Source organism: Gymnogyps californianus, chromosome 11, assembly GCF_018139145.2.
Source record: "Gymnogyps californianus isolate 813 chromosome 11, ASM1813914v2, whole genome shotgun sequence".
Lineage (NCBI taxonomy): Eukaryota > Metazoa > Chordata > Aves > Accipitriformes > Cathartidae > Gymnogyps > Gymnogyps californianus.
In genome coordinates, this window is record NC_059481.1 from 23,691,723 (window position 1) to 23,711,127 (window position 19,405).

General features: G+C 54.5%; 1 protein-coding gene and 1 non-coding gene across 2 annotated transcripts in view; one reads left to right on the forward strand and one right to left on the reverse strand.

Annotated features, from left to right (window-relative positions):
* Positions 1–25: 25 nt before the first annotated feature.
* Positions 26–98, reverse strand: TRNAK-CUU (transfer RNA lysine (anticodon CUU)). The gene has a single exon. It is a non-coding gene; the product is annotated as a tRNA-Lys (tRNA).
* Positions 99–875: 777 nt separating this feature from the next.
* Positions 876–19,405, forward strand: part of ADAMTS7 (ADAM metallopeptidase with thrombospondin type 1 motif 7) — a 52,454-nt gene continuing 33,924 nt past the window's right edge. Inside the window, exons 1-11 of the mRNA XM_050903557.1 lie at positions 876–963; positions 1,761–2,113; positions 6,400–6,571; positions 9,176–9,372; positions 10,647–10,730; positions 11,375–11,499; positions 12,538–12,687; positions 13,414–13,557; positions 17,664–17,808; positions 17,973–18,065; positions 19,041–19,186. Of these exons, the coding sequence (XP_050759514.1) occupies positions 876–963; positions 1,761–2,113; positions 6,400–6,571; positions 9,176–9,372; positions 10,647–10,730; positions 11,375–11,499; positions 12,538–12,687; positions 13,414–13,557; positions 17,664–17,808; positions 17,973–18,065; positions 19,041–19,186 (1,697 nt within the window). The remainder of the gene's footprint in view (positions 964–1,760; positions 2,114–6,399; positions 6,572–9,175; positions 9,373–10,646; positions 10,731–11,374; positions 11,500–12,537; positions 12,688–13,413; positions 13,558–17,663; positions 17,809–17,972; positions 18,066–19,040; positions 19,187–19,405) is intronic.

Genomic DNA, 19,405 nt, shown 5'->3' on the forward strand with positions numbered 1-19,405 from the left:
AAAAAGGCGAGGAAAAAAATTAATGCGCCCAACGTGGGGCTCGAACCCACGACCCTGGGATTAAGAGTCCCATGCTCTACCGACTGAGCTAGCCGGGCGCCACGCGCACTCGTGTACCTCCGCGGTACTCGGCAGCGCCCCCCCCACCCGCGCCCTGCCCGTTCCCCAGCTCGGCCGCCAGGGGCCGCTCGCGCGGGCGAGCACGGGCCTGGGGGCGCGCCGCCCCCCAGCTCATTTGTGTATTTAACATTATTAAATTAAATTAAAAAACATTAAATTAAAAAATATCCACACACCACACCCCCGCCCCGCCCCAAGGCCGGCAGAAGCGGAGCGGCAGCAGGCGCGGCCGTCCCGGGAAAAGCTACGGGATTGTCAGGACGCAATGGGCAGCCCCCAGCCCGCCATTGCTGCCCGCAGGGATGAGAAAATGCCTTTTTTTTTTTTTTTCCCCCCTTTTGGCTTACGCAGGCAGAGCGTAACGGCACGGAATCATCCCAGCCTTGCATTTCCCACTCACTTTAGCCGGAAAAGAAAGTTAAAAAAAAAAAAACGCAAGGAGGGAAAGCCTCAGCCTTGGCCCTGCGCCGGGCAGATGGCAGCCTCAGGAAAGCACCATTTGTCGTTTTTTTACCGCAATTTGCGCAGCCCCGCGGCGGGATGAGCGGAGGGGTACCGGGGGAGCCGCTCACCGGCGCCGCCAGGGGGCGCCCTCGGGCCGCACCGGGGCCGGGGAGGCGGGCGCGCGCGCTGCCCGGCCCGGCCCGGCCCTGCCCGCGCCCTCCGCCGGCGCGGAGCTCCGCCCGCCGCGGCCGTCCCGCCGGCATGTCCCGCCGCCGCCGCCGGCCGCGCTGAGCCGCCCGCTGCCCGCACCCATGCCGGCCCCGGCCGGTCTCCTGCGCCTCGCCGCCGCGCTGGCGCTGGCCGCGGGCGCGCAGGCGGGCGGAGGGTCCGCGCGGACAGGTCCGCGGAGCGGGGCGGGCGGCGCGGGGATGCGAGCAGGGTGCGGGGATGTCCGCGGGGTGCGGGAACTGCGTGGGGCGCGGGAACTGCGTGGGGCGCTCCGCGGAGGAGCGTGGCCGCCGCGGGAGCGGGAGCCGGGCAGCCCGGTGCCCCCCCCCCCCCCCGCCGCTGCAGCCCCCTCGCTCCCCCGGCTCCCCCCGGGCTCCCCCCCCCGGTTCCCCCCCGGCCCCCCGGGGCCGCAGCGCTGCGCACCCGGCTGGGGAAGCTCCGGGGCGCTCCGTGCCCGGGGGGTGCTTTGCCCGCAGAGACGGCTTCCACACACCGTTTCGGAACTGGGATTTGAGGGGTTTGGGGGTTTTTTGGGTTTGTTTTTGGTTGTTTTTTTTTTTCACCGGCAGCTGTAATTAAACAGCGGGAACGTGTGCGTGGAAACCAGGACCAGCTCCGGCCAGAGCAGAGCTCCGGAGCTGCACGGCCCCCCTTACCCGCCTCCATCCCTCCCCACCCTACCCCTAACCCTGACCTTAACCCTCTCCCAGGGAAAATCCCAGCTCCTGACCCCCGAGGGCAGGAGGGGCAGCGTGGGGCCCCATGTGCCCCACGGCCGTGGGGTTCCTGCCCTTCCCTGCTCCATGCCGTGCCTTTGGCAGTGGCAGCGGACACCGCTTACCAAATCGAACTGGTATTTGGGTGCCTGAGCCCACTGGGCTGCCTTGGCAGTTCAGCATCCGGCTGAAGGGGTAGGAGAGGAAAGGTGATGAACCCTAAAGCTAACCACTGAACCCCTTTCTTCCCAGAGCCTGCTCTGCCGTACTCCAGCAGCGACATCGTTCATCCCATCAAGGTTGACGAGAGCGGATCGTTCCTGTCCTATGATTTGTCCCACCGCGCACTTCACCGAAGGTCTCCTTCCTCCAGGAGCAACTTTCTCACCTTCTATGAACTGCATTACAAAGGACAACCCCTGAAATTCAACCTGAGCCTTAACAACAACCTCCTGGCGCCCGGGTTCGTCAGCGAGAGGCGATACGGGGGGATCGCTAACGCCAAGATCCAGTCTCACACGTACAACTCCTGCCATATGATCGGGGAGGTTCAGAGCCGGGCGCGGACGGGAGGTCTGGCCGCGCTCAGCACGTGTGATGGCCTGGTAAGTACGGAGATCTTTAATCAATAAGGAAATAGCAGAAGCTGTGTGAAATCCTTTTTTCTGCTGAAAGCGATAGGGAAACTCCTCCCGACAGCAGCAGACTGAGGATCTCATCGTGTAGGTTTGGTGTGGCTGTGGATGAGCTGACTGTAAAATTCCCATGGATTCCAGCGGTTTGGGAACTCTGCGGGACTGTGTTTACTTGTTTGTGTCCAAATTCCCAAAGAGAGCGATTCTCATATCGCCTCCGCCTTCTAGTACATAAAGGTAGGATTATGAGAAACACATGTGAGAACAAGGTGTTTGAAGCCCGGAGCTATTTATGATAACGCAGCTCAGGTGTAGGGAAACTATATGTTTTGTGAACACCTCCGCTGCCTTATTCCACTGCAAATATTTTCGAAGGCGACAGAGATCTGTAAGAGTGTAATTTTGCTGAAAGGCGAGGTGACTTTCACAAGTGAGACTGTTGTGTCGGTGCTTGGCAAGGCAAACTCAGGACTTCAGCGTAAATGGCCGTATCTGCATGAGCTCGCACGCAGCTGGCGCAGGTACCAGGTCCCCACAGGATTTTAAACTTCCTGGGGGTTTGCAGAAGTGTTACCATATAACTGGGTAGCTCCCATGATGCGCGGACCTCCGTTCCCGAGCAGGGACCGTGGGATGACAGAGGTGCTGGGGTTCCCCGGAGGCGGTGGATGTATCGGTGGGGGGGTTTTCCTTTCGGAGGCAGAGGGAGGGATCACCGGCAGTGCTCACACCCGGCGTCTCCGGGTTTTGGAGGGACCATAACTCCGTCGGATCATCGCTCTGCTGGCTGCCACACGTGGCTTCGTTCGGCTGGGGGCTGTGTTTGCATTTTAAGCTTCCTGTGTTTAAATAAAGGCAGTGTGTGTCTGTATGCTGAGTTAGCCCGGTAGAAGCGGGGTGGCTTTTAAATGGAAGGTCTGCAGAGGCCACCCAAATCACTGTGCTTTGTCTGGAGGTGCAAGAGTGTGCTGCTGGATTTCGGGGAGAGGAGCGCAGTGCACGGGTGTGCAGCGGGGAGCATCGCTGCTGCCTCTCCATCACCTGAAGCTGCAAGAAGAGAGCTCAGACCTTCCCTGCCGTGGCTGATGGCGGGGCAGGACTGGCAGGACAGGAGCTGGGCACGCCCTGGAAGGTGTGGGTTGCTCTTTTCCTACTAAATTTAACAGCAGCTGAGGGTGTTTGGCTCCCTGGACTTCATGCAACACCCCTGTCTCCAGGGGGGGTGAAGGCTGCAGAAAATAGCCAGGCCCATCATTCGGATAAAAATTAGACTGATGCATCTAGGAGGAATCTATAACCTTTTGATTCATTTTTCTGTGAGTGTTTGTATGAGAGAAACACTGATGGCTGCAGTGTACACAGAAGTAGGAGGTGTCGCGAACGCTCTCGTGAATGTGTATCTGCACAGGGACACCCCTGGTAATATGTGACGGTTCTGGAAATGTTTGCATGGCCTCGTCCTGCCAGCAAGCTGAAATCTGCCATCAGACTTAGAAATCCAGTCTTGCAGTGTGAGTCAGGCAAAACTAAGCCGCTAATAGTGAATGGGCTGAAGGATGTTCACCCAGGTCATTTGAAATGTATTCTGGTTAAGAGAATTAAACTTCTCCTTGTGAATTAACCACAGACGGGAGAGCAAAAAAAGAAGTTACTCGTTAAATAATCTGCCATCCACATAATGTGTCACCTGAAAACACCCATTTCATAGTGGTGTTTGGTGAACCCCACCTTTAAGGTCTGTAAAGTGTGTTGAAAATTAACACTATCATGCAAATGCTGTGGATTAGTATTATTTTTTAAGAAGCAGAAAAAGTAGTTAGCTCACAAAAGGCATTAGCACAACGTTGCGAGAGGGTCTGCAGCACATAAACTGCGAGTGGTGAGCAAAAGTCAGCCTTAAGTTGCTTTAAACCTTCTCTACTCAGTCTTAAAATAACCATGGCTTTTTGTCAGACAGATACTAAACCACGGAAAACTCTGCTTAGCAATGTGCTGCGTGTCTCATAATTATTATGGAACGTAAAGTGTGTTCTGAGCTACTGCTTCGTTACGGGGAATTACTCACATGCCACTTGTAACCATGTTTGGTATTACAGGGTGTAAACAAGGAACATACTACTGGTGTGGGAAAGTGTAGAGCTATAGGCTAGGGCAGTATATTACATTTATACATGTAATGTGGTGGCGATACCTCCTATTTCAAGCCCAGCGTTGCTGCATTGAAAGCACTCTGCCGTTCCCAGTTGTAAAGCACATGCCTGCTCGTGGCAGCCTCGTGTGTTGACCCGAATCGCATCAGCGCCTCGAAGGGCCGGGTTCCCCGTTACCGGCGTCGGTGCAGCGTTAGTTACTGGCGTAGCACGCAGCGATTGTACCTTGTTTGACACCCTTGGCCAGCCTCTGCAATCCCTGTTCCCATGACCAGGCTTCACCTTTTTTACTACTATAAGACTTTAAAATCCCCCGTCAATGATTTTAAAATAAAATATAGTCATAAGAGCTGGGTTCTGCTCTCACTTGTGTAGTTTTGCCAGTGCAATTTCACCTTCTCCAAGGCTATTTCTTAGTCTTGTTACAGACCATGATGAGCAAGCGTAAGGGAGGCAGGGGCTGGGGATGCTGGCACTGCTTACTGGGGTGGACTGGGACACGCAAGGTGCAGAAAGGTTAACCAGGTGTGTTTTAAACAGAGAGAACCGGACCTTCCCACAGGCAGCAAATGCCACTCAGTGCTACTGCAGAACCAACCGGTGATGAAATGTGGCCCCTGGGCAGATTTCAGCCGGGGCAGCAATCTCTGTTCCCTTCCTGGCTCAGAATAACCTGCATCAGGAAATGGAGAAGGAATCATATCTGTGGCCTCCTTCCCTTCCTTCCCCATCCCCATGGTGTTTCCCCCTCGTTATTTTACATTTGCAAGGAGTTAATTAGGGGAGGAAGCCGTTTTCTCTTCTCCGGCACTGCATGAGTGGTGAGAAAGCGTCGCTAGTAGGCTCAGTCCTGTCGTATCTTGGAAACGTGGGAAACAGTTGTAGGGGCATGTTTTGATCTTCTCTCTTTGTCCCTTGCCTTGTCCTGGGGTGTGAAAGTAATAAATGTGTCAGAGCAAAAGCATGGTAAGCAAAGCTGAGCAGGAACAGGCTCCTGAGTAAGCGTAGGACACCTCAGCCTGCTCCAGACACCGTCAAGCTGCTCTGAAGCCACCAAGAGCAGAGGGACTTGTCTCATGGCACAAAATACATTTACAAAACGCTCCTCACGGCAGCACCCTGACTGGCCGAATGACGCTGCGGACTCCCGCAGGAGCTCCCCTTCCTTGGGATGAAGCTGCCCCGTCCAAAGAGCGTCCCATGCAGCCAATGCAGCCGCTTGTCCTTGAGATGCAGCGGGGAGGCTGGGGAGTCCTGGGTGAGTCCGTCACGACGTGTTGCAGCTTGGCCAGGTCAGGGGGGTTGTAATTAAGCAAAAAAAGTTTTAGGGTGTCATTTCCTGCTGAAGGAGAGATGCCAATAACACATTCTCCTGCTGTTGCGTGGAGGGGCTGTGCTCCTTGTCTTGGGACTGACTTTCTTTAAGTGGAGTTCCTGCCACGATCAAGTGCTGCTGCAGGTTCCTCTTCCTCTTCCCTGGAGGTTTTCTGGTCTTTGACCGCGGGAAGTCTGTAACCCGACGGTTCACAATGGTGGTGCTTAGGCAGTGCAAAAGGCCAGAGGCAGCTGGCTGCGTCCGACGAGGATATCCTCGGGAAAACACCTCCGTTTGTGCAACACTTACTCAAGACGCTGGTGCTGCACTATGGTCAAAGCCGTCCTTTGGGCTGTCTGCCTGGACTCCCCAGCGCGTCTCCAGGAAGGTCAGAGAGAGGTGGCCTGAGCACAGAGGAGGGAGCACAGTCCGAGACCGTATGTGCGCCTATTCCTGGTGTGCTCTGGTTCTCTGGAGAAGGCATTTCTCTGTCTTAGCATCCCTGCAGTCCCTGAGCTCCTCACTATCGGACACCCATTGGGTTCACCACACATCTGCACTTCGTGATGGGATCTCTTTAGCTTTTTACTTTCTTATGATCAATCCATGCTGGCTTGTTCTCTTTTTTCTGGGAGTTTAGAGCTCAAAATATCCATAAAAACGCTTTCTTTAGAGAAGACCTGTTTCTTCCTGGAAAATTTTGCAAACCTCTCCCGTTCCCAGGTTCTTCAGTGTGAGTCTGTGCTAGGTGCAGATGGCTTCACGGTGACAACTTTGTCTCTCCCTGCCAGAAAGGTGTGTTTCAGCTCATGAACGAGGACTATTTCATCGAACCAGTGTCCACCAGCTTGCGGGAGGATGGAGCGGCGCAGCCCCACAGGATATACAAGCGCCAGGCGCCTGAGCACGGGGCAGAGCAAGGCAGGAGGCCACCAGCTCCACGGGAAACCTGTGGCGTGCAAGGTATTGTCCCCTTCCTCTTGCATTTTTGCAATGAGCTGGTAGCAGCTGGGTCCCGTGATTCATATGAAGCACATCGTAGAAAGATAAAGGGAGCAGGTCCAAGCCTTAGCCCCCTGCGTTGCCTCTGCAGACTCGTTAGTCTTAAACCCCGGCATTCGGCTCCCATCTTAAGCTCCCAGCATCCATCAATACACCGATTGCTCTTACTTTGAGTTTTGCAAGTTGGGCTGGAGGTCCCTCTTGCCACCGAGGCCGGTAAGAAAGAAAACCCTCGGACCAAAAAACTGAGCCAGCAGCGGGGAGGGGACGGAGCGTGGGCTGTGCGGCGTCCTGCTGCGGGGTGGCATTTGGCGTGGGAGGTGCACGGTCGGCAGCGCCGCGATGCCGCTGGTGGGTGGGTGTCCGACGGCCTGGAGCTGCTCGCTGGGGGACAGCCCCGCGGCCCCAGGGGTGCCCACACAACCGTCCCCACAAGCGTTTTTATTACGGGAAGGCTCATTCAAATTGCTAGTCAGGAGAGCTCGCTTGCTGAGCGCCAGGCGCTGGGTTTGTGGCATTAATGACTGGAGCCCACAAGTCACAGGAATAACTGCAGAGCACAGGGTTGGTTTTTTTCTCCTGCCAATTTTTCTGTATTTGCTTATGTTTCTCACATACACGACTCAATGTGTGCCAAACCTCAGGCCTCTCGCTCTCATCTTTTCCTCCCGGCCCTGTTGCAAGTGTCCCGTGATGTGGAGACTGAGTATTTGTTTTCATTTGTTTTCATTTCCTTGCAAACTTCGGTTTCTGACCTGCCGGGGCATTGGACTTTCGGAGTGAAACCCGGTCGCTGCCCCGGGAGTCTCTCTGCTGCAGGGCAGAGAGCGCATGCTGGTTCCTTCTCCCCTGTCTAGAGCAGATGGGTTGGATAAATTTGCAAAGCCAAGATTTCAAGTAATGAGGAATTCAGTGCGTCCCCAGCAGCTCACGGGCGCTTTACTCCTCATTTGCATCGGTGAAGCTGCATCTTCCAGGCAGTGCATCTTGTTTTGCATAGTTCCTAAAGCTCCCCGCTTTTGGAAACTGTTTTTTTTTTCTATAATGAGGTTATCTTCAGGCATTCTTGTGTTAATCTAAATTAATTATTTAATCTATGGTAATAGTCATAATGGCTCCTTTTAGACTTCAAAGTGTATTCATTGTAAATGAATTTCACTGGGTGTAATATGGCCCGTGTGTAATGCATGTGGATCTCTATTGCAGTCTGGGCTAGCAAAGTGGATGTGATGTGTGTGCCCTGGAAAGGAAACCAAAAGTCTGTGGGATTTTAATTACTGCAAGCCTTTCATTTTGTACTGATGTATTGCTGGTTTTCTTTGCAAAACACCGCACAGCCAGATGGTGTTAGGCTGTTAGGTGTTATTTAGCTTCTGTCAATACATAGTGCAGCCTGTGTGTACAGCTGGGCCAGTGTTTAAGAGGGGTCTCAAAGGGAAAATGCCATGCGAGCCCTCCCTGGGATCCCGGGAGCCCTCTGTGCCCATCCTCTCTGCAGTACCTTCACGTCCCGGCTGGAAGCTTAGCAGCAAAGGACACAATGGAAACAAGCTCCAAGGAAGCTGTTGCGATTAAACTGTCGCAGTGGTATTAGCAATTCATCACATTATCCAGATACTTGGGATTTTTCAGGCTGAGGGATAAAACACTCTTTCACAGCTAACGTACAGTATAGTCCATAAAATGTAAAAGTCCATTGTTAACAAAGTAAGGCTGAGCCCTTAGAAACTGGTCATAAAAGCAATTCCCACTGTGTGGGATGTGGTTTGTAAAGCCTTTACCCAGCTTGGGGCTGACCCTGACCTTGATCTTGGAGCAGCGTCACAGGAAAAGTCTCCACATGAGAATTCCCAGTTGCTGGTGTGCGTGAGGAGCATCCGAGCTCTCCTCCGCCTCCTGTCTCTTTTCAGCCCGATGAATGTTCCCGTTGTTTCTCCCCGGGAAGGAGCAGAGTTCAGTCTCCATGCGGTTCAGTCTCTGTGCCGTCCTGCAATGTCTCGGTCTTGCCCAGGACACTGACGGTCTTCGGGATCTGGCTCAAGACATCAGTCCAGCTTTGGGGGCGCAGAGTTTATCATGTTGGGGAACTGTCCCTCCCTGCCAAATACAGATTTGTGATGATAATCAGAAATGTTGAGCCACCAGGGCTGTTTCTCAGTGGTACATGCTCAAGTATCTCTGCAGGGTTGCCTGTAAATTCCTATGTCGATACAAACCCTAAGCGCTCTGCTCTGGGAGGCTCTGTGTTCCTCATGGAATATTGCAAACCCTCTTCCAGTCAAAGAAATTACTTCAAATGCTTTATTTATTTTTTTTTCTATTATGCTAATGCTGCTGTGCAACAGACTGAGGTCAGTCTTCACCCCCCAGTGATTTTTTGGAACACACAGCACAGCAAAGTACACGTAGGTGGTTATGGGTCTAAGCGTGGAGCCGTCTCCTCAACACCGAAAAGTTATTTCTTTGAATTAAAAAAAGGCCTTGACGATATTTTACCAAAGTTGCAGACATTTTACAAAAAAAAAAAAAAAAAAAAAAGTCTTTCTTCCCCCTTTAATCCCTCAGAATCTCAGGAAAGCCTGGAGAGGTCTGAGAAGCAGCGGGAAAGATGGGAACAGAAGCAGCACAGGAAGAGAAGAATAAAGCAGCGCTCCATCAGCAAGGAGAAGTGGGTGGAAACGCTGGTGGTGGCAGACACCAAGATGATAGAATACCATGGGAGGGAGAACATAGAGAAGTACGTGCTGACCGTGATGAACATGGTGAGTCCTCGTCCTCCCAACGGCAGAGCCGCCAGGTCCCTGGGGACGCAGCTATGAGACATAGAGACCGCTGGGCTTGCCAAGGCTCATCCCTGGTGGGACCTCAGCAAACCTCTCACCAGACAGGCTGTTCCCACCCCCACATTGGCTTTTCTGCATTGCTCAGTGCTCGTCTGCCACGGGAGGACGGGTTGGTGTGAGCAAGCCCGAGGCCAAAATCTCCGTGCAGGGGGGAGCAGCTCAGCCTGCAGCGGTTTCACCTTCCCCGTGGGCTCGAGGGCTGTTCCCTTCTCCTTCCCTCCATGGGGATGGATAATGTGGCCTCCCAGGGAGATACTCCAAGGGCAGAGATGCTCCAGGGAGGGAGGTGGTGGGTGCTGCCCACGGTCGTGCCACCGCCGCCGCGGCTCTCCCCAGGCAGGCGTGCAGGCAGCTTGGGCACGGGGATGCAGCTGAAGCTGAAACCACCCCGAAGCCTGCACGAGGGCCACCCACCGCCCTCTGCGTGATAAGGAAACCTCCTCGCAGGAGGAGAGACCTGCAGGGACCTGGGAGCTTTGGCTCAGACTCCCTCGAACTCGGGGCTGGCCGTGCACGCAGAGGGAGCGCTCCGGGACGGCTGCCGTCGGAGCCAATGCCGGCACTAGCCTGGTTAGCAGGAGAGACGTGAACGGCTTTCCTGGGAAGGTGCCACTGAGGACGGTTAAGGGAAGGAGCACCAGATTGTGGTGGTCTCCACTGGGAATCCAGGGAGGGTTTGCTGGTGCCATAAAACAGGCAGATAAGCCAGCGTGAGTTGGTTTAGTCTGTTCACTCTGCTGCTGCCGTGGTAGCACCTATTTGCATTTCAGAAGAGGGTTTTGCTTGGTGGCCAGAGAAGAGGGTGGGATTGGGCAGAGGACCTCACGGTAACACCCCTGGGTTTCTGGGGGTTGGTGAAGGCACCCAGAGTGCACAGGCTTCCTTTGAGGTGATAAACACATCTATTAGGAGTGAAAACAGAGGTGTTCCCCCGGGGCATTTCTGGTTGAGTTTCAATGTGCTACACAGATTATATCAATTTTAAAAGGATTTCATCGCACTCCGAACGCTTTAGTCCAGGTCTGCATCTGGTCTTGTCTTTCATTTTGGGGAATTCCCCGAGACGTTGTCAACAACCTTCAGTAGCTTCCCCTCGAGCTCGCGTTCCCCTGCAGATGTACTTAACCAGCAGCGGTGTCACAGGGCAAGGTCTTTCTTTCGGGCTTTATTTCTTTGGCTTGTGCGTGTTGCAGGTGGCGGGTCTGTTCCACCACGCCAGCATTGGGAACCCCATCAACATTGCGATCGTGCGACTCATCCTGCTGGAGGACGAAGAGGTAAAAAGAAAACACGGTGACTCACCCTCCGCCCTGGCAGCCAGGCTGGGATACGCGGGGAGCTGGCCTTGAAAGCCCGTAAGCTCTCTCTTGTGCTGTCTTCGTGGCCTGGATGAATTTGTGTAAGATAAATGCAGGCGCCCGTGCCTTGCTTCCTTCTCTTCTGCGTGGGCTGCAGCCCGGGTAAAGGCAGGGGGACGGCATGGTCAGAGGAGCTGCCGAGTCTGGTTCTTACAATAATTTATGATAACTCAGCATCGCCGCCGGTAGCGGAGGGCTGTGAGTCGCTGGTTGTTTGTGCTCCCAGCTGCAGCGGTGGCTCTCAGGGAGCCTGACGCCGCTCGGATGGGCTCCCCAGCTGCGTCCTTCGCCATCAGCCAGGACGGGATATTTTCCCGCAGTGTTTCTTAACCCCCATTCCCGGATGATTTAATGTTTCGGTTGAATCACAGATGAAAAGAAAGCAGAAAAGGACTGTATTCCCACCCAGCCTACAACCTGTAGATATGGAGCAATTCCATCTGGATGGCAGTTACTCCCGATTCCACTCTGATGTGTCTGAGATCAGACCCCTCCCCGCTGCATCCTAAAAACCAAACAGATCCAGCAGCAATATGACAGCAGACTTGTATTTATGTTGGCAGGAGGATCTGAAGATCTCCCACCACGCGGACAACACCTTGAAAAGCTTCTGCAAATGGCAGAAGAGCATCAACATTAAAGGAGACTCCCATCCCCTGCATCACGACGTCGCAGTCCTGCTCACAAGGTATTGTGCCCGTCTGCTAATTTTGTGCTGTAGCTGCTATGCTGGCAGCTAGAAACACGCCTGCCGGCTGCAGGCAGGGGGGCAGGCAGCAGCCAGGGGAACATCTCGGTGGGAGCTGTTGAAATCTCACTCTCCGTGCCTGAGCCCTGCCTGGACACCTGCACATAAGATCTGTAATGTGAATTCTGAAGATAACCTGGTCCTAACGGCTGGAACTGGTCTCAAATCTCAGGTGTAAGCCTGGAGACAGCTCCCAGTTGACTAGCAGTTGAGGTTTCCAGACCAGGTTTTCACCGTGGCCCTATTGCCAAGCCCCAGAATGGCTGGATCCTCCCAGGAGATGTACACAGGGATTAACTCTCCTTTTTCCCTTGGAGGCTAATGCTGGGATTGGCAGAGGAGCCTCTGAGAAGGCCCCTGACCTCCCATGAAGCTCGCAGGAATTCATGCCTCTGGCCAAGTTTATATACCTTGCAGTCAAAATGTGGTTTGACGGTTTCAGGCTGCAGCAGCTTGGCTGTTGGCAGTATCCTGGTGGTTTGTGTGATGATTCACAACCCACAACAGTTTTATCTTCTTTAGGAAGTTTGCTTTGTAGCAGAAATAAGGCACTTAAGGCCATGTACGTCAATGGAGTTGTTCGTCCTGGGTGCCTGGAGCTCCTCTGCCCTGGACCACAGCACCCCTGGGATGTGCTTCCCCAAGCAACGTAGTAATCGCTTAATTAGTCACAGCATCAGCTTTATTTATACAATGGAATAAACGTAGCCAGGCTGGCTAGCAGTTCCCATTAATCAGACGTAATAATAAGCCGGGGATACCGGGAGAGTAAAGGGGAAAGGAAAGGTCGTAAATCTTTCTGTTGCGGAAGGACGTTGGATGTCTCCATTCTCACTTCTGTTTGGCCAGCGTCCATGTGTCTTTCTCCGTGGGCTGGGACACATCCTGCGCTCCTTCCCGCGTCTCGCGTTGGGTCCTGCCGCTTTCAAACCCCCTCTTTGCTCTGTGTCTGTGTGTCCGTCGTCGCCGTCGCCCAAGGAAGGACATCTGCGCAGCGATGAACAGACCCTGCGAGACCCTGGGTCTGTCCCACGTGGCGGGGATGTGCCAGCCCCACAGGAGCTGCAACATCAACGAGGACACAGGACTGCCCCTGGCCTTCACCGTGGCCCATGAGCTCGGACACAGGTACCACCGGCTTCCTCCTCCTCTCCTCTGAGCTCTGTCCTCTGCGCTGCTCAGTCAGGGCTTGAGAAGGCATGGGTGGAAGTTGGGAGGAGATTGCCGAGCGGTTCCTCACTGGTGCAAACCTTCCTCTGCACCCGCGAGAACTTACCCTGGGAATTTCATTTCAGAGTTCAGTTTTTGGTTGCCCCAGGTTCAATGAAAATCACATAATCCAAGGCAACCCGGACAAATTGCATTTGTATATTATCCTGTGTTGCTGATGCTGAAGGTTTTGGGGAAGAGGGTTGCCCGTGAAGAAGTTTTAAAATAGGGTCTGCATATAGAATCAGTGACAGAATTTTGCTTGCCCTAATTTCAATTAAATTTTGACAAGATCACCTGAACATTATAGTTCATAATAGATACCTTTGTATGGTAAAAACACATGCCCAGTAAATTTAATTAACTTGATCTTGTTCGATATTCTCATTACTTTTTTCTTGGCTGAGTTTTCAGTAAGAAAGCTGAAATAAAAGCATGGGACAAAGTTCAGGACAGTGTCCCTGGTATCACTAAAATGTCCCACGCAGCCAGATCCCCTGGTCCTGTTAATGACCGAGTCCCCGCGGAGCTGGGACGGTTTGCGATGTCCGGCGTCGCGTGTCGTTGTGCTGGAAAGCAGAGAGGCTGCGCGGTTGTAGCGGCGTGCGGCTCACCTCTCCTTTGTGGGACTGTGCTCTTACACAGTTTTGGGATTCAGCATGATGGAAGCAGCAATGACTGTGAGCCAGTTGGGAAAAGACCTTTCATCATGTCTCCACAGCTCCTGTATGACACGTCCCCACTCACCTGGTCCCGCTGCAGCCGGGAGTACATCACACGCTTCCTCGAGTAAGTCCGCTCTTCCTCTTCTTCCTCGCTCGTGGGGTGCTGGGGGTGGCTCGGGGCTTGAGTCCACAGCCGGGGACTGACCCAGCCGATTGCGCTCCAAAGTCAGCCCCGGGCACGTGGGGATGCTTTTATCTGACTCGGTTTGTGGGTCCTTGCTGTGAAGGATGGGGCTTTGAACGCAAAAGCAGCACGAGCGTTTGGGCGGTGGCACAGGGGTTGTGGCTTGAGCAAATAAAGCCGGAGTGGTTTTCTTCGATGCTCTGTGCAGTTTTCTTCGGTGCTCTGCACGGGCAGATGATGTTTGCCTGTAGGCAGGAGGCATCACGTAAGGAAACGAGACCGAGCCAAATTCTTCCGTGCGTTTGTTTATTTTTAGCACCCTGTGGCTGGTTTTTCAGCCTGTTCTTATTAAGTTCCTAGGAACACGGCCCAGAGATTTACGTTTGTCAACCAGTGGCTTGCACTGGAGAAACATTTTCCTTCCTTTCTACGGGAAGGTTAGAAAACAGTGAGAGCATCAGGAAGAAACGGCGACGGGGAGAGCTGGGTGAGGGACCGGCAGTGACATGGTGGGGAGGCCGCCTGGGGCTGAGCTCCCATTTCTAAATCCCAGCCTGGAACACGCGGGCTTGGCCCCCACGCAGGGTGAATTATTGTTGATTTATGGCTTTCGGTGGAACGGAGCTTTCTCGTATCTGCAGCGTTCTTGGCCCTCTGCTTTTAACCTTCACTTTTGGCTTAAGAATTTCCTGCTTGCAATGACCTCGGGCTGCTGCGAGCTGCGACGGGGAAGAAACAGAGCAGCTGGATGCTTCTCCAGTTGGGTTTTGGTCTCCTTGCTCCCCCGAGAAGGGGCAGCTCTTCCTTAAGAGTGGAGCAGAGTCCGGCAGGCATCTTTCACCGGCTGCGACATCCCCCAGGCGAGGGAGAGGCCCGTTGCCAGCACAGACATCAGTGCGTTATAACACGATGTTGGCAGGAGAACGGGAAGGAGCGAGCCAGAAAATGAGACCCTGCTGACCTGGGGTTGCTGGATGTGCTTGGAACAGACCTCATGTTTGGGGGGGGGGGGAAAGAACTCTCAGATGATGATTATTATTTTACAAAAGATTATTACTTTACAAGCACTGCCAAACATTTAAGCATCTGAAAATTATTCCCATCATCAACAGCGGCACGGCCCCGGTGCTGCGGGTCAGGCCCTGGGTGCAGCCAGGGCTGGGCGACCCTCTTGGCGAGGCTGTGGGTCGGGGTCCGCTCGGACACCCAAGGGCGATGGAAGAGGTCACCTCCCTGCTGTGGCGGTGGTGTCCCCCAAGGAATGAGCGTCCCTCGTTCAGGCTAATGAGGGAGGCCGGCGCAGGGCGGGTGGTGATGCTGCTGCAGTGGAGGGACCGCTCTGGACCTGGGCATCTCGTCAGCCCTGGCTCGTGCCGGCGCTTCCCAGACGAGCCCTTTTTGGCGTTCTGTGATTTTTCCCCTCTAACCCTTGGAGGAGTCGGAAGATGCTGTAAGGCTCTTTGCTCTCCACCCCTCACCGTGACATGAGCTCTTTCCCAGCCCGGCTGGTGGAATACCCTTGTAAAACGGGGTCCGTATCTCGTGGATGCCCTGCCTGCACCACGAGCACGTGATGGCGTGGAGCAGCCTCCCTTCATCTCGGCAGCAGCCTCGGCACAGCTGCAGGTTGGCTCGTCTCCCTTCAGTCTTTTCTCTAGCTCAGACAACCAGTTTTTCAGCCTTTTTGCACAATGCTGGAGGTCGTCTTCCATCATCTTCCCGTGGGCTCCTTCCAGCCGATCCCCACCTTCCCGGACGGCTTCCCTGGTCTTCCCCTGCCTTTGCAGCCCTGCTCCGCCAGCAGCACACTGCCCTGCCTGCTGCATCGCTCCTCTGCCAGTTCTGCCAGATCCCCTGTTTGTGCAGCTGATTCTTCCCAAGCTCCAATCCTCGCCTTTGTTTTTATTGAATTCCGTCCTGGCTTTTTGGACCCTTCCTCCAGTTCTCCGAGAGCTTTTGGAATTTTAATCCTGCTCTCAAATGTATCTGCAGATCCTCCCAGCCTGCTCACATATGGGGATTTAATCATCATACCATCTACTTCATCATCCAGCTCATTAACGAACGGACTGAAATCGGCAGACGCAGCGCAGACCCCTGTGCATTTTTATTGCAGAGTGTGGTTTATTGCATATCACTGCAAAGCCAGAGAGAAACTCATGCCAATTTTTGCTGGCTCGGTAGTGTGTTTTGGCCAATTGAAGAGACGATTGTAAAATATTAGGATGATTGTAAAATATTTAATGAAGAAATAGATGTTGAACATAGCACTGGAAAGCTTACAGCAAATCTAAGTCACCTCCCATACTGGGACAGAGACCTCTCCTGTAAGCTGGGGCAAGACAGAAAGTGCCTCGAGCAGATCAGAGGGCAAGGAGGGTTGGGGGCGGTTTTGGGGTGACGTGTGGGACCCCATGTGCTGGTACCTGAATAGGCAGTTGGTGAACTAGTCCAGAGGAGCACCACTGTCGTGCATGTAGCTCATGCAGGAGCCCAGTGCTTAAGCCTGGACTTTCCCCAGTAAAGATATCATTCTTTCCCTTTTTAAAGAAAATACTCTTTTTAAGTGTTTTCCACCACCAGGTGAAGAAAATACCTCTGGAGGTGCAATGCAGTGACCTCTCTGTGTGCCTGAAACAGGCTGCGCCATGATACTGTGTCCAGCTGCCTAAGCCACGCTTAATTCATCCCAGCTCAGCCCTGCATCGCCCGCAGCGATCCTTCCCTCCCCACCGTGCTGGGAGAGGCAGGATGCTCCCACTCTTGTGGACTTGGGAACAGAGACTTTCGAGCCCCTGGGCTGCTGACAGCAACCTGTTTGCTGACTTTTCCAATAGGGAAGCTGCTTATAAAAATGTATATATACATGGTATTTTAAGGGGCTGTCTCCAGCCAAGCGAGCTGTTTGCAGGTGTCTGGTGTGGACCTCACTGGGGTAGGATGGGAAAGGGAGGAGGGGGTGCCAGTTCTGCCGGGCATCACCTGGTGGCACTGCCAGCACCCCAAAGCAGGAGCTCTCCCATGCTGCTGGCCCTTGTTTCTGTGTTGCTGGTTTGGGTTAAAAAGGAATCTTGTTTCAAGTTAATTCAGACCTGTTCCCAATCACAACAAGCCGAAGTAATCTAATCTGCTGAGAAGCCCTTGCCAGAGACTTTGCGTTGCTGGAAACAAGTTTGTTTAAATCAACACTGAAAGCTAAACTAGTGACAATTTCTTGTGTGTTTGTGAAGTATCGTAGCAAAAGCACTCAGAGCAGAGAGAGGTGGCCAGGAATCTCCTTCGCGGCTCCCGCGGCCTGGCTGCCTGCCACCAGCCACCTTGATGGCTCGGTTTTAATCTCTCTTTTCTAAAGACGTCCTGTCCAGCACGGTTTGAGCACTGTTTGTAGTGGCAAATATGAGGGTGAGTGCGTTTTGCTGCTGACAATCTACTTTATTTCTGTTAGCAGGGCATTGACACACGGGTTGCGGTGTCCGCAGGGACGTTTCTGGGGTCAGCGTGATGTACGAACGCGGGGACAGCATCCGTTTCTCGGCAATGAAATGTTTGTTCAATGAAACCCTTCACCTTGAATGGCGAAAGCGGGGTCCCGACTGAGGACTGAGCTCATGACCTGTTCACAAAGCAAAAATCCAGGGGATTATTCCCAGGGAACATGACATTTCTGGCTTTCCGTCAAGGGGACAGGGGCATCTCAGGGGGGAAAGCGGGAGCGTGCAAGGCACCGGCCCGGCAGCTGCACAGAGAAGCCGCTGCTGCCGTTGCCCCTTCGCCTTCCCCATAACCCCCGTGCCCGGGGGCCGTGGGGCAATCGCTCTGGGAGCAGGCACCCACCCCGAAAAGCGGGTACCCACACGTGCCCGTCCGTGTGCTGGAGCGGCTCCAGGGTTGATTGGAGAGCCAGGGTCTTATCAGCTAGAAATGCTAATTGCTTCTCATCATGGTGGGACGTTAATGAGCTGTTCGGTTCCTCTGTTAGCAGCCGCCGGAGCATTGTACGGGTGTGCTGGGCCAGTGGCGATGCCGCTCTGACCTCTCTCTTTCAGCCGGGGCTGGGGGCTGTGCCTGGATGACCCCCCTGCCCGGGAGGTGCTGGACTACCCCTTGGTGCCCCCGGGCGTCCTCTACGACGTGGGCCACCAGTGCCGGCTGCAGTACGGCGCCTACTCCACCTTCTGTGACGACATGGACGTAAGCCGGGGTCCCCCCCAACATAACATGGGCCTGTGCGGCTCCGAGGGGCTCTCTGGGGGTGGGGGGTTTTGCACGGGGCAATCCTCTCCCTGCAAGTTAGATTTGTGCCGATGGGTTGGCCGGTGCGGTAACCGTGTCCTGTGCAACCGTGTTTTCTGCAGAGCGTCTGCAACACACTGTGGTGCACGGTGGGGAACACGTGCCACTCCAAGCTGGACGCTGCCGTTGACGGCACAGCGTGCGGGGAGAACAAGGTAATGGGGAGCAGTCGCCTCCGCGGCCGCAGAGCCTCCTTGTCCTGCACACAGAGGAATTTTGCAGGCTCTGGCACACAGGGATGGGCTCACCTCGCCGCCCTTGCTCTGCCCAAACACCCACTGCCGCCAGGGAGGGACTGCCTTCAGTGAAGCTGAAAATGCCTTAAGAAGGTGAAACCCACAGTTAATTACCATGGCAGGAGAGCGCAAGGCTTGTTCTGCTCTCTGTCTGCTGCGGTGGCGGATGCTCATCTCTGGGACCTGCCACCCCGCAGGGGAGGTACCTCTCTCCACTCTGGGGCACCGAGGGGCTGGCAGCACCCACGGCAGCTCGGTGGGTGCTGCACCAGGCACAGGGTGTGGAGGGGGACCAGCTCTCTGCAGCCAGCTTCGGTCACCCTTGCATGGGTGACACTGGCTCCTGTGCTGCAGCAGCCCTGGGACAGAGCCATCACGTGTCGCTCTTCCAGAACAGGGTTTTCCTGCCCAAGGTAGCATAACACTGTAGAGTTATAAAAATATCTGTAGGCGTCCCTCCTCATTAGGTTCAGCGTCCCCTCCCAAAGCCCTGGCCCCAGAGCACCGCGAATGACCCTGGGCTTAGCCGCCGCTCCCTGGGAAACCTCCCGCCGTGCCTTTGTCCGGGGCTATGCCTTGCTGGCTCTTCCCTCTGGGCTGAGATCAGGTTATGAATCCCCTTGCTGAGGGGTCTCGGTGGCGGTTTGGGTATGTTGCCTTGGACAAATGCTCAAATAGCCCAACATCTCTGAATTTCCCATTGCTTAGAGGTGCGCCAGGCTCTGGCAGAGCCCAGCTGAACCCCAGGCACCTCCGTGCGAGCGAAGCATGGATTTTCACAGGGCCGTATGGGTGCTGGGCCTCAGTGCTCCCCGCGGCCAGGCTCTCTGACTCAACATCAATTATTGCGTCCTTAAACCTTGTTTTCTCTTCTTCTGGCCTGTCCCTTTGCAGTGGTGCTTCAACGGCGAGTGCGTGCCCGTGGGTTACCGTCCCGACGCGATCGACGGCGGCTGGGGCTCCTGGAGCTCGTGGGCTGCCTGCTCGCGCAGCTGCGGCGCGGGCGTGCAGAGCGCGGAGAGGCAGTGCAGCAGCCCCACGTAAGCGAGCGCTTGCTCCCCCGGAGCTCATCCAGACCCCATTTAGGAGAGGAACCCAATACTTCCTTATCGTCTTGTAAAGCTGGGGACCATCATCTGGCCGGTGCGGTCATACCCCTGTCTGCATCGCACGGCAAAACTGTGCCATTATGCAGTTCTCAGTCTGAACAATGTGCTTTTGAAACACTCAGGGGATTCATTTCATGGGGTTATCCAGCC